The sequence below is a fragment of the Parastagonospora nodorum genome (genome assembly GCF_000146915.1).
Source record: "Parastagonospora nodorum SN15 chromosome Unknown scaffold_23, whole genome shotgun sequence".
NCBI lineage: Eukaryota > Fungi > Ascomycota > Dothideomycetes > Pleosporales > Phaeosphaeriaceae > Parastagonospora > Parastagonospora nodorum.
Window position 1 is genome coordinate 232,644 of NW_001884571.1, and position 23,904 is coordinate 256,547.

At 51.7% G+C, this 23,904-nt stretch overlaps 11 protein-coding genes across 11 annotated transcripts; 5 read left to right on the forward strand and 6 right to left on the reverse strand.

Moving 5' to 3' along the window:
* Positions 1–841: 841 nt before the first annotated feature.
* Positions 842–1,849, reverse strand: SNOG_12642 (hypothetical protein; the record flags this gene model as incomplete). The annotated part of the gene is made up of 1 exon (XM_001802811.1): positions 842–1,849. The coding sequence occupies one exon, from the start codon at positions 1,847–1,849 to the stop codon at positions 842–844; it is 1,008 nt and encodes a 335-aa protein (XP_001802863.1).
* Positions 1,850–2,493: 644 nt separating this feature from the next.
* On the forward strand, positions 2,494–3,567 carry SNOG_12643 (hypothetical protein; the record flags this gene model as incomplete). The annotated part of the gene is made up of 1 exon (XM_001802812.1): positions 2,494–3,567. One exon carries the CDS (start codon positions 2,494–2,496, stop codon positions 3,565–3,567), a length of 1,074 nt encoding a protein of 357 aa, XP_001802864.1.
* A 524-nt stretch (positions 3,568–4,091) lies between these two features.
* Positions 4,092–4,765, forward strand: SNOG_12644 (hypothetical protein; the record flags this gene model as incomplete). The annotated part of the gene is made up of 2 exons (XM_001802813.1): positions 4,092–4,225; positions 4,273–4,765. The coding sequence occupies 2 exons, from the start codon at positions 4,092–4,094 to the stop codon at positions 4,763–4,765; spliced, it is 627 nt and encodes a 208-aa protein (XP_001802865.1).
* A 1,253-nt stretch (positions 4,766–6,018) lies between these two features.
* On the forward strand, positions 6,019–7,137 carry SNOG_12645 (hypothetical protein; the record flags this gene model as incomplete). The annotated part of the gene is made up of 2 exons (XM_001802814.1): positions 6,019–6,225; positions 6,493–7,137. The coding sequence occupies 2 exons, from the start codon at positions 6,019–6,021 to the stop codon at positions 7,135–7,137; spliced, it is 852 nt and encodes a 283-aa protein (XP_001802866.1).
* Positions 7,138–7,684: 547 nt separating this feature from the next.
* Positions 7,685–8,893, forward strand: SNOG_12646 (hypothetical protein; the record flags this gene model as incomplete). Its single annotated transcript, XM_001802815.1, has 1 exon — positions 7,685–8,893. The coding sequence occupies one exon, from the start codon at positions 7,685–7,687 to the stop codon at positions 8,891–8,893; it is 1,209 nt and encodes a 402-aa protein (XP_001802867.1).
* A 90-nt stretch (positions 8,894–8,983) lies between these two features.
* SNOG_12647 (hypothetical protein) lies at positions 8,984–10,049 on the reverse strand (the record flags this gene model as incomplete). Its single annotated transcript, XM_001802816.1, has 4 exons — positions 8,984–9,426; positions 9,450–9,633; positions 9,681–9,818; positions 9,906–10,049. 4 exons carry the CDS (start codon positions 10,047–10,049, stop codon positions 8,984–8,986), a joined length of 909 nt encoding a protein of 302 aa, XP_001802868.1.
* A 946-nt stretch (positions 10,050–10,995) lies between these two features.
* On the reverse strand, positions 10,996–11,755 carry SNOG_12648 (hypothetical protein; the record flags this gene model as incomplete). The annotated part of the gene is made up of 4 exons (XM_001802817.1): positions 10,996–11,089; positions 11,120–11,286; positions 11,398–11,600; positions 11,656–11,755. The coding sequence occupies 4 exons, from the start codon at positions 11,753–11,755 to the stop codon at positions 10,996–10,998; spliced, it is 564 nt and encodes a 187-aa protein (XP_001802869.1).
* Positions 11,756–12,052: 297 nt separating this feature from the next.
* SNOG_12649 (hypothetical protein) lies at positions 12,053–13,604 on the reverse strand (the record flags this gene model as incomplete). The annotated part of the gene is made up of 4 exons (XM_001802818.1): positions 12,053–12,144; positions 12,195–13,318; positions 13,384–13,409; positions 13,455–13,604. 4 exons carry the CDS (start codon positions 13,602–13,604, stop codon positions 12,053–12,055), a joined length of 1,392 nt encoding a protein of 463 aa, XP_001802870.1.
* A 770-nt stretch (positions 13,605–14,374) lies between these two features.
* SNOG_12650 (hypothetical protein) lies at positions 14,375–15,535 on the reverse strand (the record flags this gene model as incomplete). The annotated part of the gene is made up of 4 exons (XM_001802819.1): positions 15,153–15,535; positions 14,977–15,077; positions 14,504–14,918; positions 14,375–14,437 (listed from the first exon to the last, which is right to left on the reverse strand). Exons 1-4 carry the CDS (start codon positions 15,366–15,368, stop codon positions 14,375–14,377), a joined length of 795 nt encoding a protein of 264 aa, XP_001802871.1. The 5' UTR covers positions 15,369–15,535.
* A 468-nt stretch (positions 15,536–16,003) lies between these two features.
* Positions 16,004–16,918, reverse strand: SNOG_12651 (hypothetical protein; the record flags this gene model as incomplete). Its single annotated transcript, XM_001802820.1, has 1 exon — positions 16,004–16,918. One exon carries the CDS (start codon positions 16,916–16,918, stop codon positions 16,004–16,006), a length of 915 nt encoding a protein of 304 aa, XP_001802872.1.
* Positions 16,919–19,789: 2,871 nt separating this feature from the next.
* Positions 19,790–23,803, forward strand: SNOG_12652 (hypothetical protein; the record flags this gene model as incomplete). Its single annotated transcript, XM_001802821.1, has 6 exons — positions 19,790–19,816; positions 19,864–19,904; positions 19,952–20,072; positions 20,122–22,158; positions 22,211–23,259; positions 23,309–23,803. 6 exons carry the CDS (start codon positions 19,790–19,792, stop codon positions 23,565–23,567), a joined length of 3,534 nt encoding a protein of 1,177 aa, XP_001802873.1. The 3' UTR covers positions 23,568–23,803.
* Between the last annotated feature and the right edge of the window lie 101 nt (positions 23,804–23,904).

The window sequence follows — 23,904 nt, forward strand, 5'->3', positions numbered from 1 at the left end:
TCTCCCCCGCTGTATCGCATCGCAACGACAACTGCCCCCATTGGGCAATCCAGATAAGAGTAAGGGACGACAAGTTCTCAAACCTCTCAATACATCGCAAGGACGTGGAAGTTGAACGCACGGCGAGGCTCTCAGATCATTTGTAGATCTTTGGAAAGGCCCGTTTGCGGCAGTACCGTAGCGCATTCAACGGGCCGCATCACAGCTGCGAGTGGCATCCCTGAATGCCACTATTTATACTGAACCTTCCCAGATCTTCGGCCTCGTTATGTCCTATAACCTGACCGCGAATCTCCGACAATAATACCGCATTACGGCTCGGAACCACGCACCGTCTACTTTTACGGACCTACCGGATCACCCTAAGACCTCTACTGCTTACAAATAAGCAATAGATTGTGGCCGAAGCGATCCGCAGCACCACCTGAGGGAAGCGCTGTGCGACGGAGTGAGCGCCATCGAGTAAGATGAAGCGCCCACAACAACGCGAACGGGCGCTCGTAAATAAGACGAGGAGACGAGAGGATGTGATTAGCGCGAGGCGTATTGAGCGAGACGGCATGACGATTTTCACTGAAATCACGCTATAAAGGTTGTCACGGTTGGATAAGCCTCGAACAAGCCGAGCGATTGCGACCTGCAATAAACCGTGATCACTACAGCACACTTGCGGTCGTGTAATAAGGCTCCTTTCTTTTCGCAATTCACGGATCCAACAATCAAAGGACGAAACCACTGTTCACTCGGGAGATCTGGTGCAGTTCGTTGTTCAGCATTCGAAATATTGATATGTATACATATACAACAACGTCGGCCTGCTCGCTGCTTGCGCAACTCAAACCTAAGAGACATAGGCCGTGTCAACCCAGCTCTTATAGTCACTCCCCAGGACAGTCTCGATAGCAACTGCTTTGCTGAGCTTCTTTGAGAAGCTTGCCCTTGTGCCCTTCGAACCGTCGCCCGTGTTGCCGAACTCGCCATACTCTACATTGTCAGTGCGCGGGTCTCCCGTATTCCATATCGTCCAGCCGGCGCTATTAATCACATTCGTCATGCTTGTGTTCTGGAACACAACGCGCGAAAAGTTTCTCCATGGGCGACCAAGAAAGTATGTACCGGCCTTCACGTTGTTTCCGCTAGCAGCAGAAATGGTCGACTTGTTGATGACGTAGTATGATGGGTTCGTAGCCGACTCACGGCCGTTGGCCGTAATATAGCCGACTGAGGCGGTAAGAACGCGGATGTCCACAGCATGGAACCATGCCTGCCCCTTTTGACCGAAGATGAAATCCGTCGCACCTTCAATGTAGGACTTTGCGTAGACTTGAGTACCCTCCTGCGCAAGAATGGTGTCTTGGAAGCCTTTGAACTGACAACCATAGTAGCCTTGCTTGCCACTGTAGGCACTCAAGGCTAAGGCCTGTGAGCCGGAACCACGGGTGTTGACTAGGTTGATGTTGTAGACCTTCAAATTCGCCGTGTGAGCGCGGAGAGTGGCGGTTTCGTCATTGGTTGGCGTGTCATCCTGGCTCTTGCCTTGCGTGATGGTTACCGTGTTTGCTGAGAAGCTGGAGGTGTCCGTAGTCTCGCCGTAGATGGTCAACGGGGATTTAAGTGCCTGCACGTATACCTGCTCTTTGTACGTGCCTTTGGCGATGAAGATGCACTGAGCTGTGGTACTAGTCGTGCTCAACGCGTTGACAGCAGATTGTACCGTCTTGTATTGGCTGGAACTCCCTACCGCAAGACAACCCGGGGGAGCCGAGGGTCTTCCTGCGCGTGAAACGGGAGGGGGAGGTGCAGCTACAGTGGCCACTGCTAGGGCAAGGACAATGAGAAGGGAAAGCATAGCGGTCAAAGCGCAAACAGCAAATGAAGCGTGAAACGACAGGCGAGAAACAAACATGCCAGCATGAAGTAGTCGCAATATATAAGCAGAAGTCAGAAATCAGCAAATGTACCTAATTATCCGCATAGATTGGGGGATACTCTAGTGCATTGCCAGCATCATGCCTAGGTGGATCGGACAACCCTTAGAGCCGCGTGTCGCAAATGGTTTCTAAACCTCCCGGAGCTTCTGTTTCCTCGATACCCCAGGTTAAGGACCGAAATGCATCAGGTGTGGAGAGCTAGGTGGAGACTGGTTGGTGGAATTCGCGACGTCCGTGCGGAAACCAGAAGTTTATTACATCGTGTTACGAGGATGAAGCTTCAAGGGGCGGACATGTGGCCGGCGTAGTAGAGGTGTTTTCAAAAGCGAAAAGAGTGAATGCCTGAAGAACTCTCCTGCCGAGTTGGTGGAGGGGAAAGATGAGCGTTTGCGGAGTGCAGCTGGTAGGGGTGGCGGGAGATCGTAGCCCGTGCACTCACGTGAAATGGCGATTTGCGGAACCAGAGCGGATCGCGCTAGTGGGTAGCCGCTTCACCAAAGCTTCGCTTGCACCACCATCAGGTCTTGGATCATTCTCATCTTGTATATCAACTCTATTCGTCATGGCACCTCCATCTAGCAGCCTGGGCATTGGATCTACGGGACGGAGTGCTGAAGTCGACGCGATTGATCTTACTCTATCGTCTCCAGAGCCTGAACAGCGTATGCGCCTTCCATCGCAGCAACAACGGCTTCCCATTTACTTTAAGAACGAAGGAAGAAGCAGTTCAGGTGATTCGAGGAGGATCAAAAGCGAACGAGGTTCATCTTCAACAGTGCCACGCGGTCAAGCTCGAGTAATCGATCCTCAGCATCTCTCACGCATTGTCCGGTCTACCGACCACAGAGTTATACAAGCAGTATTGCTGGAACTATGCTCACAGTCTTCTGCGCTTAGCGGGGCTGTTGCTCGCGCACTCGCGCCCCATTCGACATTCGCCCGGACATTGATCAGGAGACATCAGCCAAACGTTCAAGAGTCGACCCGCAGCTCCGCCAGACCACCGGTAAGAGACGAGCTGAACGACGGTCAAGATGCGCGTGAGCGTATGCGGCGACGACTGGCCGCCAGGAATGCTGCCTTAGAGTCCAGTCGCAACCAAATTCGGTCCACATCTACTATTACAGGCGCTCAAAGTGCACGTTCTGCTGGTTCGCAGTCCGCACCAAGGATCAAAAATGAGCGTCAGCCGGACATTGAGGAGTCTGACTCAGATCTTGATCAGTACATACCACGGGACTTTCCAGTCAGATCTCAACAAGCGTCTTCATCGACTAGATTGCCTCTACGAGATGTCTCCAGCTCGCACACCGCTAGGACGCTTGTTCCATTTTCTTCATCGCAGACATATATGCATGGCCAAGGAACACGGAAACAAGAGCCCAGAGCTAAGCCTTGTATCAATTGTCATGAGGAGATCGAAGAGGAAGACATAGACGGCTTGTGCTTCTATCACGTCGGGCCATTTCGCCTGTTCAACGGCAAATCACTGTGTGGTCAGTGTAACAAAGGTAAGGAACAACCGGGATGCGGGTTTGGCCAACATGTCACGAAATCGACTACCGAGGGTGATGCTCTCAAGCGACATCCACCGAACAGATCACAGTCTCCCTCAAAACGACCAAGAATGGGCTGAAGTAGGACTGTGGCGCATCTTGTGTCGCATGAACTATTACACAGGTGCAGGTCTGGACCCTAGGCAGGGTCTGGCGTTTTGACCGACGCAAGGGTGAACTTCAAGATCAGATCTGGCCATTGCTTGGATATCTCCCCTTAGCCATGAAAACCTTCGCACGATTTGAAGATCACTTTTGAGATGGAAGGTGTGTGCGAACATATATCAGCTCGGGATTTCCTGTAGATGCCGAGTTTGGTGGAACTTCAGATTTACGTTTTATTCACTTTGCTTTCGTAGAGTTATATCAAGTGTGGCATCAGACTACCATTCTTATAGTCACGGGTGCTAGGGAGGCACATTGTGATCTTGTGGTCTTGTGCGACACTCGAGCGTCTTTCCTTTGCGATCTCGAAGAATCGTGAACCTTTATTGGTAACTCAGTGGAAGCGCCTTTGGCACGCATACAATCAAGAAACAGCACTCACATTTCTTTCAAATTTGACCTATCACGTGGAATTTTATTGCTGGATCTTGACCTCACAATGCGAAACATGAGTTTGTATGCCTTTGTCTGCGCGTTCGCTACAAGCGTTGCTGCCATGCCAGCTTCCGCAGGCCATGGCGCAACGGGTTTTTACAAGCGCAATGCGCAATACTTCTACCTACGCGCCAATTAGTGAGACGGCTGATTCTACGCACAGTGCATGGCTAATGATCGCATAGTCCCGACCAGCCGTGGCACGGAAGACACGTTGTAGCGCTTCCTACTTCTCACCAACTGGGCTTCGAGAACTTCACTGTTCATCCCGAGACTCCGCCTCTCAAATTCGTGCCATTCAGGCTCAGAAACGGCAACTTTGCTCTTCAAGGGGAAGGCAGCAACGAAGACCCAATCAAGGCTACCTATTTGGCTGCACTAAAGTCAACAACTGGTACTAGGACTGCAAGCATGGCTGTAATGTACTTCTCCAAACCTAGCAAACATTCTGAGACCATATTCGATGCTTGCCCGGAAGGCTACGAATGCGCTGTCGATCAGTGGATGTTCGATGCTGCTGTCGATAATGTGTATCCAAACTTTCGATTCGAGGGCTTCAATGGTAGTTGGATCCCTTTCAAGGATGCAGGGACAGAGGGCTGGCATGTTTACTGGAAGGGAGATGCAGGTCCAAGCCACCCTATTCAGATTGATATGGTGCCAGTGAACGGAAGTTAGCACTCGGGGACAACTGCTTCTTCATCCTAAAGGTCTCAGCACTTTGGCATCAATCGAGCGCTTGGCCGAACAGAAGCTTGTAAAAAGTCAACTGTCAAGATTGCTACACATCAAGACCAACTTTTCGGCAACGAGAGCATCAGCAGGGCGATGGAACGGATGTAGCTATCCGTCAACTTTAATGCCAAGAGTCGGCATTCCAAGTTCAGCTGTGCCAGATCCTGGCCGGCCGATACATACCACAGTTCTGTCTTTGTAACATCTCTGAGTGATCTGCTCTTATCGTGTCTCTGATCCACTCTTGACCCATTCGTGATGCATGATGTCATGCCAAGTTGTTCGCTAAACGCTTTCTCATCAGACTAACGCGCAACTCTCCCACTTTCTGTCTGAAGCACCACAAGGAATGACAAGGTGACGGATGTACGCATCCTCTAGACTCTCTGCCGAAGCAAAGTCCGCCATGAAAATGCTTTCGCGCCCAAGATTGTTCGCGATGTTCCCGCGATCAAGGCTGTCAACCAACAAATTTGCTGCTTAAGATGAAGATTATACCGTTTTTATGCTTCGCAGCTTTTGCTCAAGCTTCGAATGTCTTTCAATTGAACTCAACTTCCTATTACTCACCAGACCTCGTCGAAACAACTCTACACATTCAAAATGGATCACTATCGTTCGTGGAGCCAGCACCAGTCACTTTCATGTCACTAGCAGAACACAATATGTCCACGGACGCTCTAGCGTCTAGATTATCTGGGTATTTGGCCCAAGATGATGTCTTATCGGAGGCTTTCCTCTCCACGTTGGTACTAGGTGGCGTCAAGGAGCTCCCAAACGATGCCACCGGCTACCTTAAATCGCTCGGTTGCAAAACGATTTTGACGGCATCGGAAACAAGCCTCGTGTCAGGACCGTACTTACTGCACTCTTCTGGTGCAGTCACGAAAGTATACCGACTTTATCGGGACTACAACTTTGCCTTCGTGGAGTCGGTGGCTGAAGGCGTAAACGGTACATACGTTCCAGTCACTGGACTAGCTCAGACAGACGCCTACGTTGCCTTAAGTATTGCAGTCCCATCTCGTCTCTACTACCCTATACCAACTACGGAGAAGCCGTTGTCTGGCAAACGTCTAGGTGTCAAGGACATCTACGACCTGAAAGGCGTTCGAACCAGTGGTGGGAACAGAGCCTATCGAGAACTTGTGGAAACTGCACCAGCAAGTGCACAAGCTTTACAAAAGTTAATCGACATGGGCGCCGTAGTCATTGGAAAGACTAAAACCACACAATTCGCACTCGGTGAGCGACCCACTGCCGACTATGTTGATCAATTGGCGCCTTTCAATCCTAGAGGTGATGGATATCAACACCCTCAGGGATCTTCTGCTGGTACGGGGGCCGCTCTAGCCTCGTATCCTTGGCTGGACATCGCGACTGGCTCCGATACTGGTGGCTCGGTAAGGTTACCTGCTATGGCCAATGGACTATTCGGGATGCGTATAACAAACGCCTCGCTCCCACTCGAAGGTATACTGCCTATCTCGGCTGTATTCGATACACCCGGGGTGCTTGCACGATCTGCAAAACTACTGCAAGCTGTGCACAAAAAGTGGTATCCAGCCAAGTCTTACACTACTTATCCAAAACGCATTATCCTTCCCGACGAGTTTTGGCCCGCCTCGAATCAGACAAGTATGTCTATATTCGGCAGTTTCACTTCGAAGCTGGCGGTGTTCCTCGATGCGGAAATGATGAGAATGAACACGAATGCGAGCTTCAACTCATACTCTAATACCTCTGAGGGTATGTCGACATATATCGGTCTGACTTATTCCAACATTACAAACTATGATCAGTACCGACTACTCGCTCAGCCATTCAAGCAGCAATACCTAGCCAAATTTGGCAAGTCGCCTTACTGGAACCCGCAGACGCGTGTAAGGTGGGAACGTGGCGCAACGCTTCCACTCGCAAGCTATCAGAACGCAACCCATCGCCACCAGACTTTCCAAAAGTGGTTCCGCAGTACTTTGACACCTACATGCGAATCGACACTTGTGTTGTATCCCATGGGTGCCGGCACTGAAGACTACAGGGACATCTACCCAACCTCACCTCCGAGCCCTATCTTTGGCGCCGGTCTGCCTGGGAACCAGATGGCGGTTATGGCTGCGTTGCCGGATTATACGGTACCGATCGGCGAGCAGACGTACCACTCTCGCGTTACGGAACGGAACGAGACGCTGCCAGTCACCATTGGCATTGTCGCCGCAGCGGGATGCGATCATATGTTGATGGACCTAGTTGCTGATCTAGCAGACGCAGGCATCATCGCGGGTGAAGTGAAGACGGGGAGTAGCATGTACTAGTCTGTCCAAAGGTATGTGGCTAGACATCAATCGTTGCTACCGTAGGGTACGAAATACGACGAAGACCGAATAGGCGGAGCCCATAGCGCGAAGCTATACACAGTGCATTGCCATGGCACGTAGCCTTGCGACATTTGTTCTGGCTGTGAGATGAGCTACTACTTGTCCCACCCTAGTCGCTCTCCACGGTGTCTATAGTTGTAGGACATGCCGTCGGACGCTAATACCCCGAAGACCGTAAAGTCTTGCGCGATGTTTCTAATTAATCGTGGTATACATACCCTGGTTAGCTTTGACTTTCATGATTGGAGGGTTTCAAGTTGATAAATGAGAAGGAACATCAACACCATGCTTCCCCACATTGCTCGGCCTTTGCACTACTTGGTCTTCATGCATGTTGAGTGAGCCTATGTGTCTTTAGGTTACATCTACCGTGTTAATTCATCCTGCGCGCACGTTTCACTGAAAGGTACTCGTGCATGTACGTACTCACGAAACTTTCTTTCTCTCGCCACCTTCACTCCCTTATTTCTGAACCTTCCGCAAGATGCATATCCTTAGTTGCCTACCTCTTCTCCTGAGTTCCGTCTCTGCCCTTGCCTTCCCCGGCGCCGAAGGTTTCGGTCGCAACGCCGTCGGCGGCCGCAACGGAAAAGTCTACGTCGTAAACAACCTGAACGACACTGGCGCTGGGTCTCTACGCGATGCATTATCCCAGCCCGATCGCATCATTGTCTTCTCTGTCGGCGGCCTGATCAAGATCAAAGACCGCATGGTAGTCTCCAAGCGCATTTCTATTCTCGGGCAAACAGCACCGGGTGATGGCATCACCGTGTACGGCAACGGATGGTCGTTCTCCAATGCTGATGATGCAGTCGTACGCTACATTCGCATTCGCATGGGAAAAGGTGGCGCGAGCGGCAAAGACGCCATCACAATTGCAGAAGGCGCGAATATGATCTTCGACCATGTAAGCGTGTCATGGGGCCGGGACGAAACGTTTTCAATCAGCGGGAGTGAAGTCGGGAACATCACGATCCAAAACAGCATCATTGGGCAGGGTCTGGAGACGCATTCGTGTGGCGGGCTGATGCAGACGAATGTCGGACAGGGCCTCTCGCTGTTCAGAAACTTGTACATCGACAACAAGACGCGGAATCCAAAGGTCAAGGGCTCAAACGACTTCACCAACAACGTTGTGTACAATTGGGGTGGAGGCGGCGCGTATATTGCGGGCGACAGCGAGGGCGCGAGCGAGGCGAATATCGTGGGAAATTACTTCGTCTCCGGACCAAGTTCGAGCGTGCCGGCGTTTACGAGGGGGAATGCGAATTTCAAGGCGTATGTTGAGAGCAACATCTACGACTCTGACAAGGATGGAAAGCTGGGCGGGACAACACTAGAAGCCTCGTCGGCGAACTACGGAGGCGTGGCGATACAGAAGACGAAGTATGCTCACCCAGCACCGGAGAAGATCCTGCCAGCTTCAGATGCGCTGATGTTGGCGGTGAAGCTTGTTGGTGCAAGTCTTGTTCGGGATGCGGTGGACAAGCAGTTGATCACTGAGCTGCAGAGTTTTGGCAAGTTGGGGCAGCTGATGACTGATGAGAATGCGAGCCCTATGAATGGGCCGGGCACGATTGCTGGAGGAACGAGCTGGGTGGATGCAAATGGTAACGGAATACCAGATGATGTGGAAAGCAAATTCAAGACGGTAGAGGACTGGGCGAACAGTTTAGTACCAAGCACTTACTGAGGAATATCATGGCTCATGAAACAATGAAGAATATGCTTAATTCCAATTGCCAGGACTAGCTAACAAGGGTGACACACTACCTGTTCTCGCCTAGGTCACCGACTTCAACGTCTCATCCACCATCGCCTTCAACTGATTGATCGCATCGTTATTCCTCCACGCGCTCCAGTCATGATTCACCAACCCCCACGTCTCCTCAAAATCCTGCGTCCCACTCCTGATATAATAACTTCCACTAATCACCCAAACTGTCCAGCCCGTCTGCCACTGCGGCATCAGCTTCTTGATACACGTCGCATACGTCTTCGTGTACGAGTTGTCCGCCTGGTTGAACCCAAACTCGGTCAGAACTACGGGCATCTTATTGATCGCCGTCGGCCACGTCGCGCGGAAACCATTGTTCCACAGCCCGCTCTCCATGCTGCCGCAGTTGGTGATGTCGTTCTGGTAGTTGTGCAACTCGAGGACGAGTTTGTTCTTGTAGGCGAAGTCGCCGAGTTGGAATTTCTTGCCGTTGCCCAGGTCCTCAGGCGCTGCGGAATGGGATTCAGCTTGGTGTCGTAGTCGAGGCCGGAGAGGAAGATGAGGATGTTGGGGTTGGCTTTGTTGACGGCGTTGGCGGCGGGGATCACTTGGTCGTACCAGGTGGGCCAGTTGTAGGCGAGGGAGGAGCCGGCGTTGTCGGGCTTGCGGAGCTCGTTGCGGAGGCCGATGGAGATCATGTTGGCCCATTTCTTGCTCTGGTTAAGTGTTAGAGGGGTTCGAGATGACCGTTTGGGATGCATACGTGGTCAGCCATGAATTCGAGTCCGCGAACCCATTTAGCGACGTTGAAGTCTGTATCACCGAACCAGGTGTTTCCGTCACCACCGCCACAGCACCATGCACCTCTCGACATGTGATTGTCAAGATGGACGTAGATTTGCTGCTATTGCAAGCTCTGCTGTGACCGCATCGTAGACCTGAGTTCATATTAGACAAGATTTTTCCTGTAAAACGACGGTGTATGTACCTGAAGTCTTGTAGTTGAAGCGCCAAACTGCGGGTTGTTCTTGATAACCTTTTGATACACCGCATCACCATTACTTCCCAGCGCCTTCTGGAACGCTTTCTGAATCGTGACATCTCCTCCATTGTCCTTGATATCATCGATCATCTCGATGGGCAAACGTCAATCTGACGTGGTTCATGTTCAGGCTCTTAATCTTCGACACAATCGAACTGATCGACTGGTACTGCAGTCCTTCTGGAATCATAACCTCGCCATGGCCAGACCAGTTGACACCCACATAAGTGAAGTTTGCGCCGGTAGAGTCGACAACCCATCGGTTTTCTGTGTTGAAAGGCGTGTTGGGGAACGCATTGAGTAGCGAAGGCAGCGCAGTCGCGCACAGCAGTGAAGTGAAGAGCCGCATCTTCACAGTTCCAGAATAATTGAGCCGCACCGTGAACTAATATAACGCGTGTAAACCTAATTCTCTGCGTACCCTGTCCATCTCATATACTTCATAGAGTGATGGTGGACCATGTAACCTTCCCTCGGCACTTCACCACCCTCCGGCTTGATTGATGGATCTCCAACGCTCCATACATGATCACGTTGCAGCCCCAAAACAGCGCCTCTTCCGTGCTGCCCGTCATCTGTCTTCCTTGTCCCGATGCCCGTCCGCTGCAAATAAGGTTCCGGAGTAGCTTGTCCTGGTTGCTGATTGGTGCATGCTTCGGGACTTTTCCACCCACTGTATTCGGCTGATCTCCGTGGGTTGTGGAGAACCCTGCAACGCGTTAACGAACGTGACCTCGGAATGCCTTGGGGCAGACGTCAGTGTTCTGTTCTCCTTCTGTTTTGGCGCTGGGTTCGGTGGGGCTTGCGCCGAAGAGTGGATCAATACTGTTATAAGCAGGGTTGATTGCCGGATTAGGAACTCCATCCTCTTTAACCAGGGCTGTTTATATCCTGCTGTGTGCCTCAAGGTCGGGTTTGCTGGTCTTTTGGGTACTTGTGAGTTATCGATTAGCTCTGGGCGAGCTTGGTTGCTGGGCTACTTGAACCTAAACAAGAGTAGAGCCGAGACACGTGAAAACGGTCGTATCGCTGAATCTTAATGCACGATACTGACCTTGCTGAGCAGGGTGTCTCTGTTCAAGGTTGTGATGCCGTAACTACATCGCTCTAAGATGCCGTCTTTCTTGAATCTAATAATGGAACAAGTTAGTCGTGCTCACCGTCCCACAAGCGCATCCTTCATCTCAGGATACTCCTTCCACAAGTTCACCAGCGGCAAAAACAACTTCCTCCCCGTTTCTTTCGCCTCCGCCTGTTCCCCCGCCCATTCCCACATCTGACTCCACGGCACCCACTCCCACTTAGCGCACTTGTGCGGCTCCATCGGCTGTACTCACATAATTAGCAACTAGCCAGATTTAACGAAGAAACACGCAAGAACATGCAAGAACAACATGCTAGAAAAAGTCGTATCTGACTAATGCAACAGTCAACTCACCTTTGGAACCCTTTCCTCCCCCAAAATCTCGCCCGTCACAAAAACAGTCACATAGTGCTTCCCCTCATCAAACACATCATTTGTCGCAGTCAGGAATTTGATGTTTCCGATGGTGAGGCCGGTTTCTTCGAGGACTTCGCGGGCGGCCGTGGTGGCGAAGGATTCGCCGTGCTCGAGGTGGCCGCCAGGGAGTTGGTATGTCCCTGGAGATGTGAGATGTGTGGTGAGTAGGATTTTGGAGGGGGGAAGAGGGTTTACCGGCGCCGTGGGAACCTGCGCGCTCGCCCATTATGATGTTGCCGGCGTGGTCGTGGATTATGACGCCGACGCCTACAAGGGGGCGTGGGGGATCTGGCATTGTAGGATTTCTGAATTTATAGGCTTGGAAAGAGAGGAGTTCCGATGTTTTGGGGAGATAATCGACTATGGATGCTTGATGTTGATGTTTGAAAAGTGTATGATTCACGATTTGGCTGGGGGCACTAACGCTGAATACGGTTTAGATCAAGAATGAAAGGGCGTGTGGAGCTCGATTTGGTAATTGTAATCGCTCAGATATAGTGGACTCATTAGTTGTCCTCGCTGTAGAGTAAAGTGATTCTCAATATTGTATATCAAGAAGGATCTTCAACGAGGGCGACGCCTGATCCTCGAGTCATCCAGATTTCACCAGCGACGTAATCTCATCAATCTCCTTCGGCGTTGGTGTCAGATTCTCAATACCGTCCTCAGTGACCAAGATGTTGTCTACACCCTCGATTAGCATAATCTCATGATTTGAACGGCTTGATACTTACCCTCAATCCTCACACCACCAACACTCCAGTACTTTTCCAGCACCTTCTCGTCAATATACTGCTTCTGCTGGTCATCCTTGAGATACGGCTCAATGATAAACCGGCAGAAGTAAATCCCCGGCTCAACTGTAATCACACTCCTCGCTGGCAAGGTGCCCCTGACACGCAAATACCTGAACATGCGGTCCTTGTCCGCGTAGTTTGCATTACCGCCAGTGTCGTGCGTGTCCATGCCCAGGTAGTGACCAAGACCGTGGGGGAAGAATGCAACGCTGGTGCGCGCCTTGAAGATCTGCTCTACATCACCCTTCAGTATGCCGAGTTCGAGCAGGCCTTTGATTGCGATCTTGTGTGCGAGCTCGTGGATGGAGTCCCATAGTACACCGGCCTTGAGAGCGTTGATGCATTGCTTCTGCATGTCGAGAACAATCTTGTAAATGGCGAGTGATTCATCTGTGAATGTTCCTTTGATGGGAAATGTGCGTGTAATGTCCGACGCATAGCAGTCAACTTCGCACCCAGCGTCCAGGAGCATGAGGTTTTGGCTCTTGATTGGTGCGGCGTTGTGCACGTAATGCAGAGTCGCGCCATTCTCGCCTGCTGCGACGATGGAATGATAGGCCTGGTTCTTTGCGTTGCGCTCAACACATGACTTGAGAAAGACGGCCTCGAGTTCGCACTCGTTCTGGGCCTTGGCTGCGGCCTTCATGACGTTAATGTGGGCATTTGTTGAGATGACATTTGCTTTGCGAATGAGAGCAATCTCGTAATCTGACTTTGTGACTCGGCAGTACTCAATAGCTGTCTTCAGTTGCTCTAGGTCCTTGTTCTGGTACGAGAGGAACGTGGTCTCGTCAGAGATTTGCCCTGGGATAGCATATATGGTCGATTGAGCAGTCTCCGAAGAGCTGGCCAGATGAGGGTTCACTTCCTTCGTAGTTTTGCAGTCGTCAATATCGTACTTTGCCTTTGCCTCCTCAGGGCTCATGGGCAAACCAGACCAGATAACCTCCTCTGGCTCGACAGGAGGGATGAATAGGGTCAGCTTGTCGCTGGGGAAATCATAGGTGAGGTAAGAGTCCGGCAGCTCACAGCCGCTGAGGTAGAAGAAGTAGCGTCGCTGGCTGTCAATAAGAAGTTAATCGAATGTCCATCAAAGTGCCGATGTTGCTCAAGATAGCAAACATACCGAAACGGCGCTTCGCCATCATTGTCCTGCATCGATTAGCACAAAACTTCGGGTCTGACACAGTCACGCACCTCATTGAGCTTCTGCTTCTGCGCTTCTAGATAAATCGTTCCCTTCTTGTCGCCACCCTTATCGACAATCCATTTTGCGACCTTCCTCGCATGATCCTTGGCTGGGTACTTGCCCTTTAGGACCTCATCGTAGTTTTCTGCGATAGCCATGGCGAGTCTCCTTGATTGTGTGGTGGGCAATAGGCTGCGAACTGGTTGCAAGAGAGCACGTGGGAGCGTTTTGAAAGCTAGCATGAGATAGACAGCTTACTGTTTGTTTGCGCAAGTGGGGTGGTGGGGTGAAGCTCACGCTCGAGAGCTGCGGCTAGCCGCGGTCCATGAGAAAGAGGCAGGTGCTTTCCATCATACACGCACCATCATGATTGAGCAGTGTTATATTGAGGACCATCATAATCCACTGTAGACACGTACAAAAAAAGTGATAGCTGATTTGATGCATTGCTTTAAAAACTATTTCGTCTGAGACGGCCATCTCTATCAATATTCAAAGTGGCGGTATGCGGAACAATGGAGACCTTCAAGTAATAATCATAACGCTTCTTATGACTCCGAACGCCCGATTGTGCAACGCCTTGTTCTCGTCGTTCGTTTTCAGAAGACGTGATCGTATTCCACTTACCTAGTACAATGAAGAAAACGGGCCAGCAAGCGCGGGCATAATACTAGTTGGCATGCTCCCACAAGTGGCCGATGAAGTTAAGCAACGCGGTTATTTGATCGGTACCAGTAACAACTTTGAGGAATTCCTGCCAGCGCTTGAGCGCCTAGCCCATTGCTTGGGCCGTGTGTCTGTCCCAGCAGGCAAGAAGTGCATCTCGAACCGTAGACAGGTAATGCTCCAGATGCGCGAATGACGTGACAGGGACGGAAGGTGCGCTGTTTCTTGGACGCTCGGTAGGATTGGCAACGGGAGAGGATGTCTAGTCCTTCCAGCGGTTGAGAAATTTGGCCATGTCGTCGGTCGGGTGAGGGGCCGGAGCGACCTAAACGACGTGTTAGCAAACGCACCATGCAATATTCAAGACTGTGCGGCAACCACGTGAACTTACCGTGTTCTCTCTACCCTGGACTGAGTATGTTTGGCTCTGGGTGATCGTTGTCTGAACTTTGGGGATAGGAAGTCTCGTCTTCGCGATCACTACGCTGCTCGTAGGGAACAAGGGTTTCGCAGGCTTTCCCGTGGCCATCTTAGTGGCAGGCACGGGTTGCATGGGCGCGTATCTCGTAAGACCGGTCTGCATAGTGTATTCGACCTCATACTCCTCTTGACCAGGTGCAACTGCGGTGTTTCCGCCAGACTTGACTGTGTCGTCCTTGCTGGGTGGACCCGCTGTGCCGTCGATGGTCGCAAGACCTGCCTGGACTTCCGGAGGGAAAGTGCCCTTCATACCAGAGTAGGAGAAGCGGTCCGAGTAAGCGATGTACAGACCGCCAGTCTTGCCAACAGCTTGCATTTTGAGGAAGCTGGATGGAAGTGTTAGCCGAGCATTGGAGTCTGCTATCGGGGTTGCGCTAGACATACTATGCGTTCTTCGTGTCGCCGCCCAAGCCGGTTCCAATCAGTCCTGAGGTTACGGTCTTGACCGAGAATGCACCCTGTGTTGTAATGACCGCTAATTGCATCTGCGTATCAGTCAGTACATATGCTGTCCGTATGCTGCACATCATGTGCAGCTAGCGTGGGGCTCTAGCACGCACGTTCGAACCGGCCTCGTTGCCTCCAGCCATCAAGTAGAGCTCATACGACGCCAAATCGGCGAGGTCTGGTCCATCGGTGCTCTCCGTCCATGTCGCCTCAAGAGCCGTGCCTGCAGTGAGCGTCCCGCCTGCTGCAGGCTTTGTGAACTTTACGCCGGCTTGCACGAACGGCAGGAGGGCGGCAACCAAGGCGATAGGGAGTACTAATCGTGCCATGGCGTACTATGGGGTAGCGAGCGACTGTTGTGACGTTCCGAGGCGCGCGGCGGTGCGCAAATATGTGTTCGAGCACGTGAGAGACCGAGGTGTGTTTGCTGTTTATAACAGAAAAGGCGCGCAGCGAGTGCGGGTGGTGTGGGTTCTGTGGGCGGCCTTTGGAAACGGGAGTCGTGAACGTTGAGCTTGCGATGCACGAAGATCGTGGCGCCGCCTCGTCCCTGCCGCGCACGCTATGGCGCTAGTCTGCTTTTGGAAGCACGGTCCCAGATGGATCACTGATTGGCTAATGTATAAATACGCAGCCCTGAAACATGGCTGCTCCACTGGCACAAACGTTGGCCAGGCTTGCGCGTTCGTCATTGTCAAGCACCTTACAGGATTCAAGATCGGAGTTGTGAACTGGTGTGTGTTCATGATTGAATGATTCTTATTTTGGAACTCGTCACGAGCTCAGACTCTTGGCCTCAATCGAGGACGGTCAATTCCAATACCCAGACCAACTTGGGTCCCATGTACACGTGCCCCTCAAGCTAGATTCGAGGCCTGCTGCCAAAACGCCATTGCATGCTGAGTGGGATATCCTAGTACAACCAAAGAAAAGCAAAAGAGACACAGACCCCTTCAACAGGACCTCAGACCTGAACATGTCGCATCTTCGGATTTGACATGCTCAAGTTAAACGACGACGGTAGCCTAGTCGTCATCGTCGCTGCCTGTCCTGCTCTTTGTAATTGTAATGTCAGATCCCTCAACTTCTCTGGCGTGAAAATTTGGACGTCGAACGAAAGTAGGAATTCCACGCAGAGCTCCAGTCGACTGAGTGCAGCCTCGTCTACGCCGCCGACAGCTGCGAAGCGCTTTTGGGGCCATCGGTGGTCTTCCAGTGCCTTCATAGCTACCAGAGCGCACGCTAGTATTAGGCGGTGCATCGTGCGGTATGTGAGCGGGACACTCCTATCAACGACGCATAGACGTAGAATGTAAGATCCTGCTGCTAGCCACACAGCGGTTGAGAGCGGACAGAACTTTTGAATGCGGTTTATGTACTCTTCCACGCCGACTTTTGGTACCGTTTTCGAGAAGAACTTTCGCGCCATATTGAGCCGCTGGACAGATTCTGGCTGAGCTCCTGCGCCCACATCGTGAGTGATGGTCGGTTCGTCATGGCTCGCTTCTGGAGGATCCAGCTGGGTGGGCTGGTGCTTCTGTCTATCGGCAGGGATAGGCGTCGCCGGCCTTGATGCTGTGCGCCGATGACCCTTGAGAGCCGCAAAATTCTCTTTCCCAGAAGGTGTTTGGGGTCGAGAAAGCGGTGGTGTTGCCGGTACGTCACCGGCAGAGTTTGCTATTGCGACTACGGAACGTACAATGAGTTTCATGGCCGTCTCTCTTGACATATTGACAACGTCCATATTGTCGTCCTCTGCCGGTGGTGATGGTGCATCTTGAAGACACAGGCTGGAAAATTCCGGGAGCACACCCGCGTCACCTGCAGGATTTGGCGCCGAGGGTGGGTTTGAGGGAGGGTCCGAGGAGGGAGGATCCATTTTTTGTATGACCGGTGCAAGCAGCACGAGACGTCGTGGGTGCACGGTCTTGAGTGGAGGCGTAGGGTAACAAACTTGGATCATTTGGCCGCGAGTAGGATGTGTCGCCGGTCTTGTCCGATTCTTCTCCGAACGTCAAGGCAATAACGACAAATGAAGTAATTGTCGATTTGAATGCTGCGGAGCTTTAGCGATAGAACTTTGCTGCACAAATGCCGCTGCGTACATTCAAGACAGCTTTGCGTATGGCCGGAAGCGATTCAGAGAAGTGGCACGTGCTGATCGGTAGGTTGGTCGGAAGTTTGCAGCTGGTGGGATGTTCGAGGTATTATGCGGAACCGTGGAATGCGTTGTATGCAGCACAAGGCAACAGGCCGTCCGGTCAGAAGAATGTCGAAGATGGGTGCTGCCGAGCGATGGCGGTTTTGACAGCGGAGTAAAGGGTACTTGAGGGTGAGGCGTTCGTTGGTAAGGTCACTTGACGCTAAGGGGATTTCTGTCCTTCTTAAAAAAGCTGGTCAGAACTGTATTGTACGAGACCTTCCGGCGCTTGGGAACGCGTTTGTAGTGACAGGCCATACAGTAGCGTATCGAGGCTGAGGTAGCTGCAATTACCGCCGTCGCGCCATCAGAGGCGATTTGCAGGCGTGGTATGTGGAGTTGAATGTGCTGTCTGGTCACGAGCGGGTACGTGGAGCACTGCTGGGCGTCGAGCCGACGAGATGAGGCCCAAGAAGTGCCCGGGTGGGTCTCGTGCAGTGCAGAAAAAGGCTAGATCGTGGCACTGCGGGCCGTATAGCTACAAGCAGAACAGATGCAGTGTTGTCTAAGAAGCAGGCATCTTTCGGAGCGAGAGGCGGAGGGATGGAGATGAGCCGGAAAGTGGTGATGGTGATTGGCGGCAATTGGGAGTTTAAGTGACAGCTGCAGGCTGAATACACGAACGTGAATGTGCTGGCGGAGAGTGATCCGGCGTGGGCAGATCAGATTTATTATTGCGGGGAGGCCAGACTCCTGCAGGGTCTGCAAAAGCGCAGTAAGGAAGACTCGCTGCCACAGGGGACTTGGTGTACCATGTGGGCGGCGCGTGAAATGAGAAATGGGCCAAACGAGTTTAGGCACGCAGGCTAGAAGCCCAAGTAATTGCTACCGAAGGCCGGTTGTTCTTCCTGTGCCGCGGCTGCTCATCGCTCGCTGCCCCATCTCTGCGTCGTTTGATATGTCGCGAACACCATTTTTGTTCAAAAGGATGGGCCACTCTGCCATCGTGACCGTGTCTGAGGGGATATACACTCAATTGGCCGTACTAGCACGAACTGAAAGCCCTGCCGGCCGGATTGGGTAGCTTTCCGACGGCCATTCGTTCACGAAGACACCTCCAAGCAACGCCTCGAGCATCAGCCTGCATCGCGGAGCCGGGAACATGGTATCACAAATTCTACGATCTTGCAGCTTGCATCCAGTCAACGCTGTTACGACTGTGCATGGTGGCCATGTCCCGCATAATGGATGCACATCCACGTGTTCTTCGGAACGTCCAGACTGCCCCTCGATGGCGTGTTGGACTGGTGAGCATTTCGAACAAGTTCTCATTAAGAACGAAGAGCAGAGTGTCATCAAGCACTCATTGCTAGCCTCATCAAGTAGAACATGTCGACTTTGCTCTCGTGTTTGCGATCCGCGGTGCTATATGACCGGACCACGGGAGATTCACAGCACCGATCGCAACGTAAACTGAGATCGCAGCCGCCCATCCTGTTCTGACAGGCTGAGCACGAACTCCATGGTATTGCATTAGCTTACACAGATCGGCAGTGCCCCGAGGAATCCCTTGTAAGCGGTGCAATCAGCGGAATTCCAAGTACATCGAGCCGTTCTGAAGGTTGGCAGCCCCTCGCACATGGTACCTCGGAGTACTACCTGCCGCTTCCGAGCTTCGTGGTAGATCAGGTTCAACGGTCAAGCCCCTAATCTTTTCCAAAGCTGCCCCATCCAAGACTGAAAAGAAGACGTCCAGCGCTGTTTCTTGAACTGCTGCCTCAGATGGCGCAAGAAATCGTGCTCACTCTGTGGAAACCTTCTAGGTTCAGACAACACATTTCCCCAATACGTAAGCCTGGGCCATTTCAATCCCTTTGATGCGAGCTACACTATAGTAAAAGTACCTGGAGGTATGCGGATTCCCGTAGTGTGTGAACTAGGACGGGTCGATTATAGCGGCATCTGATGGCTGCATGTCTTCTCAACAAAACACGCTGGGCGACATGATCATGACAAACTTGACGTCACACAACGCCGTAGACGTATCTGAAAAACAACCACTGCAAGCCATCGTAGCCTTGAAGTTGTGAGCTTGTTTTCTGTCCTGTTTGAAGAGTGCGACATCATGTTCAGCAGGGCCAGGATCTGTGCCCAAGTACATATCTTGAAGGCGCTCTGAAGGTCGAGCCTAGCTCCTTACAAACGCTGAAAGCTCTCGTCACATGCTTGAGAACACGTATGGTGCGGCCAATGAAAATAAGGAAATGATAATAAGACGATGAAACTAAAGTGTGCCATCTTATGCGGATATGGCGGGGTGTTGCATTCCCCTATGGGCTGCGTTTGCAGAGTGCAAGTCGTTCAATGCGATTTGATTTGTTCAAGGAAGCCGATACTCCGTGAACCCGCTGTGACTACAAAAGTAAATTGAATTGATTCCTCACTCTAAGACACGTGTGACGCGGTGCGCGTCCACGGGTAGCACGTCTGCACGTGGTTTGACCACTAGCGCGACTTCCTGAACGTAGTTAGCCGAGCGGGCGCCTTGAACCCTGCGAAACAACAAACAGAAGCGCGGAGCAACTAACAACAACAGCACATGCCGCCACCATGAGGATTATAGAACTCGTTATTGACGTGAGTACCAATTTGGAACCGTGCGACCGTGTCTAACAGGGCTACAGGGCTACAAGTCGTATGCTGTCCGTACAGTCATCTCCGGCTGGTATGTTTACCTTTCCTCTGTGAAACGACTTCTTCTAACGTAGGCAGGGATGAGAGCTTCAATTCTATCACAGGCCTCAACGGATCAGGAAAGTCAAATATTCTCGACTCAATATGCTTCGTCCTGGGTATCAACAATTTGAGCGTGGTGCGAGCGCAGAACCTACAAGTAAGTGATTCGGGTATCCACACCGTGCGGGGGCTGACGAGCTATACAGGATCTCATCTACAAGCGCGGACAAGCTGGAGTCACCAAGGCGAGCGTTACGATCGTATTTGACAACCGCGACAAGTCAAAAAGTCCCGTCGGCTTCGAAGAGCATGCGCAGATTTCAGTCACACGGCAGATCGTGCTGGGAGGAGCGAGCAAATACCTCATCAACGGGCACCGAGCACAGCAACAGAGCATACAGAACCTCTTCCAATCAGTGCAGCTCAACATCAACAACCCCAACTTCATGATTGCGCAGGGCAAAGTTATGCAGGTGCTGAATATGAAGGCGAAAGAGATCCTTGCCATGCTGGAGGAGGCTGCTGGGACACGCATGTTTGAGGACAGGCGAGACAAGGCTTACAAGACGATGGCGAAGAAGGAGATGAAGGTGCAAGAGATCGCTGAGCTCCTGAGGGACGAGATTGACCCGAAGCTGGAAAAGTTGCGACAGGAAAAGCGCGCCTTCCTCGAATTCCAGCAAACGCAAAGCGAGCTCGAACGCCTTACAAAGCTAGTCATTGCACACGACTACATCCGGTACAAGGAGAGGCTGCAACAGTCGGCAGACGACTTGGAAGCGAAGAAGCAAAGAGCTATAGATCTGGACGAAGCGGCGGTCCGCATGAAGAAAGAGATCGAGTTCCTGCAGGAAGACATCAAGAAGGTCAAGGCCACGCGCGAGAGGGAACTACGCAAAGGAGGCAAGTTTCAAGCCCTGGAGGAAGAGGTCAGGGCGCACTCTCACGAGGCCGTTCGCTTGGACACCCAACTGGATTTGAAAAACACCAGCCTGGCTGAGGAGAAGGAGCGTCGCCAGGGAATCGAGAAGACCGTCCAGGACCTCGAAAAGCAACTGCAAGAGAAAAAGAAGGCCCATGAGAAGCTGCAAGAGAAGTACCAGACTGCCCATGCCGAGTTGGCAAAACAGACAGAGGAAGTCGAGAAGAAGGAAGAGTTGCTGCAAACCCTGCAGACTGGTGTCGCATCCAAAGAAGGCCAGGAAAGCGGTTACCAGGGACAGCTACAAGAAGCTAGGAATCGAGCAAGCGCTGCTGCCACGGAACAAGAGCAAGCAAAGCTGAAGATTTCACATCTCGAGAAACAGGTCAAGGAAGATGAGCCCAAAGCGAAGAAGGCCAAGGAGCAGAACTCAGGGTTGATCAATGACCTCGAAGCACTGAAATTACAAGCAAAGAAGCTACAGTCTGATTTGACCAAGCTCGGTTTCGATGAAGGCCAAGAGTCGGACATGTACCAACAAGAGTCCCATTTCCAAGCTAGGATACGGGAATTGAAGCAGCAAGCAGATGAGCTGCGCCGAAGGGTGGCCAACATCGACTTCAGTTACAGCGACCCTTCGCCAAACTTTGATCGATCTAGCGTGAAGGGGTTGGTGGCACAGCTTTTCACGCTGGACAAGAACCACACACGAGCTGGTACTGCACTAGAGATTTGCGCGGGAGGGCGACTGTACAATGTTGTCGTAGATTCCGCTGCAACTGGCAAGCAGCTCTTAGAGAACGGACGGCTGAAGAAGCGGGTCACCATTATTCCACTGAACAAGATTGCTGCGTTCAAAGCATCCGCGGCAAAGGTCGGTGCTGCACAGAAGATTGCACCTGGAAAGGTTGACCTGGCCCTGTCCTTGGTCGGCTACGACGACGAAGTCACTGCAGCTATGGAATATGTCTTTGGATCCACATTGGTCTGCGAAGACGCAGAGACCGCTAAGCGCGTTACCTTTGATCCGGCGGTCCGAATGAAGAGTGTTACTCTCCAAGGCGACACCTACGATCCTGCCGGTGTTCTTTCTGGTGGCAGTGCTCCCCAATCTAGTGGCGTACTCATAACGCTTCAGAAGCTGAACGAAATCACCACTGAACTGAGGCATCAGGAGACGCAGCTGAACTCCCTGCAAGCTACAATGGCCAAGGAAAAGAAGAAGTTGGATGCTGCGCGTAAAACGAAGCAAGAACTTGACCTGAAGACTCACGAAATCAGGTTGACTGAAGAGCAGATCAGCGGCAACTCATCATCTTCGGTACGCTACTTGTGATTCTTTAAATCTGACCATGCTAACAGATGCTACGCAGATCATACAAGCCATCGAGGAGATGAGGCAGAACATCGTACAACTCAAGGAAGATGTCAAGACAGCCAAAATACGACAGGATGAGGCCAACAAGGATGTCAAACGCATAGAGCGTGACATGAGCGAGTTCAATAATAATAAAGGCAGCAAGTTAGCGGAGTTGCAATCGTCACTCGAGAAGCTGAAAAAGGCACTAAGCAAGAACAGCGCCTCGGTCAAACCCCTTCAGGCTGAGATGCGGGAGGCTATGGTGGAGTCTGAACAGTGCGGCAGCGATCTTGCGGCCGCCCAAGAGCAACTCGAGGAAGTCGAAACTACGTTGAGGTCACAACAAGAAGAGCTAGACGAGCTCTTGGCTGAGAAGGCACGAGTCACGGATGCTCACGATATAGCGCAAGCACGGCTGAGCGACGAACAAGCCAAGTTGACGGGTTTCGATGAGGAGCTTCGGTCGCTGGATGACACCATTCGATCCAAGAACACCTCCATCACCGAGGGAGGGTTGGAGCAACAGAAGCTCGGCCACGAAATCGAAAGGTTCCACAAGGAGCAAGAGGGTGCAGCCAGTCACGTCAAGGCACTCGAAAAGGAGTATGATTTCATTGCCAGCGACTCGGAGCTCTTCGGGAGGGCTGGCTCAGTGTACGACTACAATGGTGTGAACATGGCGGACTGCAAAACCAAGCGCAAAGCCCTGGAAGAACGATTCCAGCAAAAGAAAAACAAGATCAATCCCAAGGTCATGGCCATGATCGACAGCGTGGAGAAGAAGGAAGCCAACCTGAAGAAGAACATGTCAACGGTCATCAAGGACAAGTCAAAGATCGAGGAGACCATTGTTAAGCTTGATGAGTACAAGAAGGAAGCTCTGCACAAAACCTGGACAATAGTCAACCGAGACTTTGGTTCGATCTTCAACGAACTTCTCCCGGGCAGCTTTGCAAAACTTGACCCACCCGAGGGCAAGACCATCTCTGACGGACTAGAGGTCAAGGTCATGCTGGGTAAGGTCTGGAAGCAGTCTTTGACGGAATTGAGTGGTGGTCAACGGTACGCATATTGATTCTGCTTATGTTTGTCACCAACTAACATATAACAGATCATTGATTGCCCTTTCCCTCATCATGGCATTGCTGCAGTTCAAGCCTGCTCCCATGTACATCCTAGATGAAGTTGACGCCGCTCTCGACCTTTCTCATACGCAGAACATTGGTCGACTTTTCAAGACTAGATTCAAGGGCTCGCAATTCATCGTTGTCAGTCTGAAAGACGGCATGTTCCAGAACGCCAACCGCATTTTCCGTACGCGGTTTGTCGATGGCACCTCAGTTGTGGCAGCCACGAGTGGCTCTGGATAGATGGCAGATTTGTTATGATGTATCATGAAGCATGAGTAGGATACCCAATATACATGGTTTGGACACGGGCTCTCGGATTAGGGTCGCATAGGGAAGGCGTTCGGAGCATCAAGCGCCGGTTGGAAGTTGCGTGTAGCAACGGTAGCGGTACCCTTCCTGTTTGGATCATGACTTCCTGATTTAGATGGATAGGATCTCAAACATCTCAATTGCATCGACTTCTTACGCTTTACTCATTACGCTATCCCTAAGCTTCCTATGCCACGATCGTGAACTCCACCTACCACCTACGCGCATCTCTATCTCAGCACCATACAGCACCCATCCGTCGCAGCCC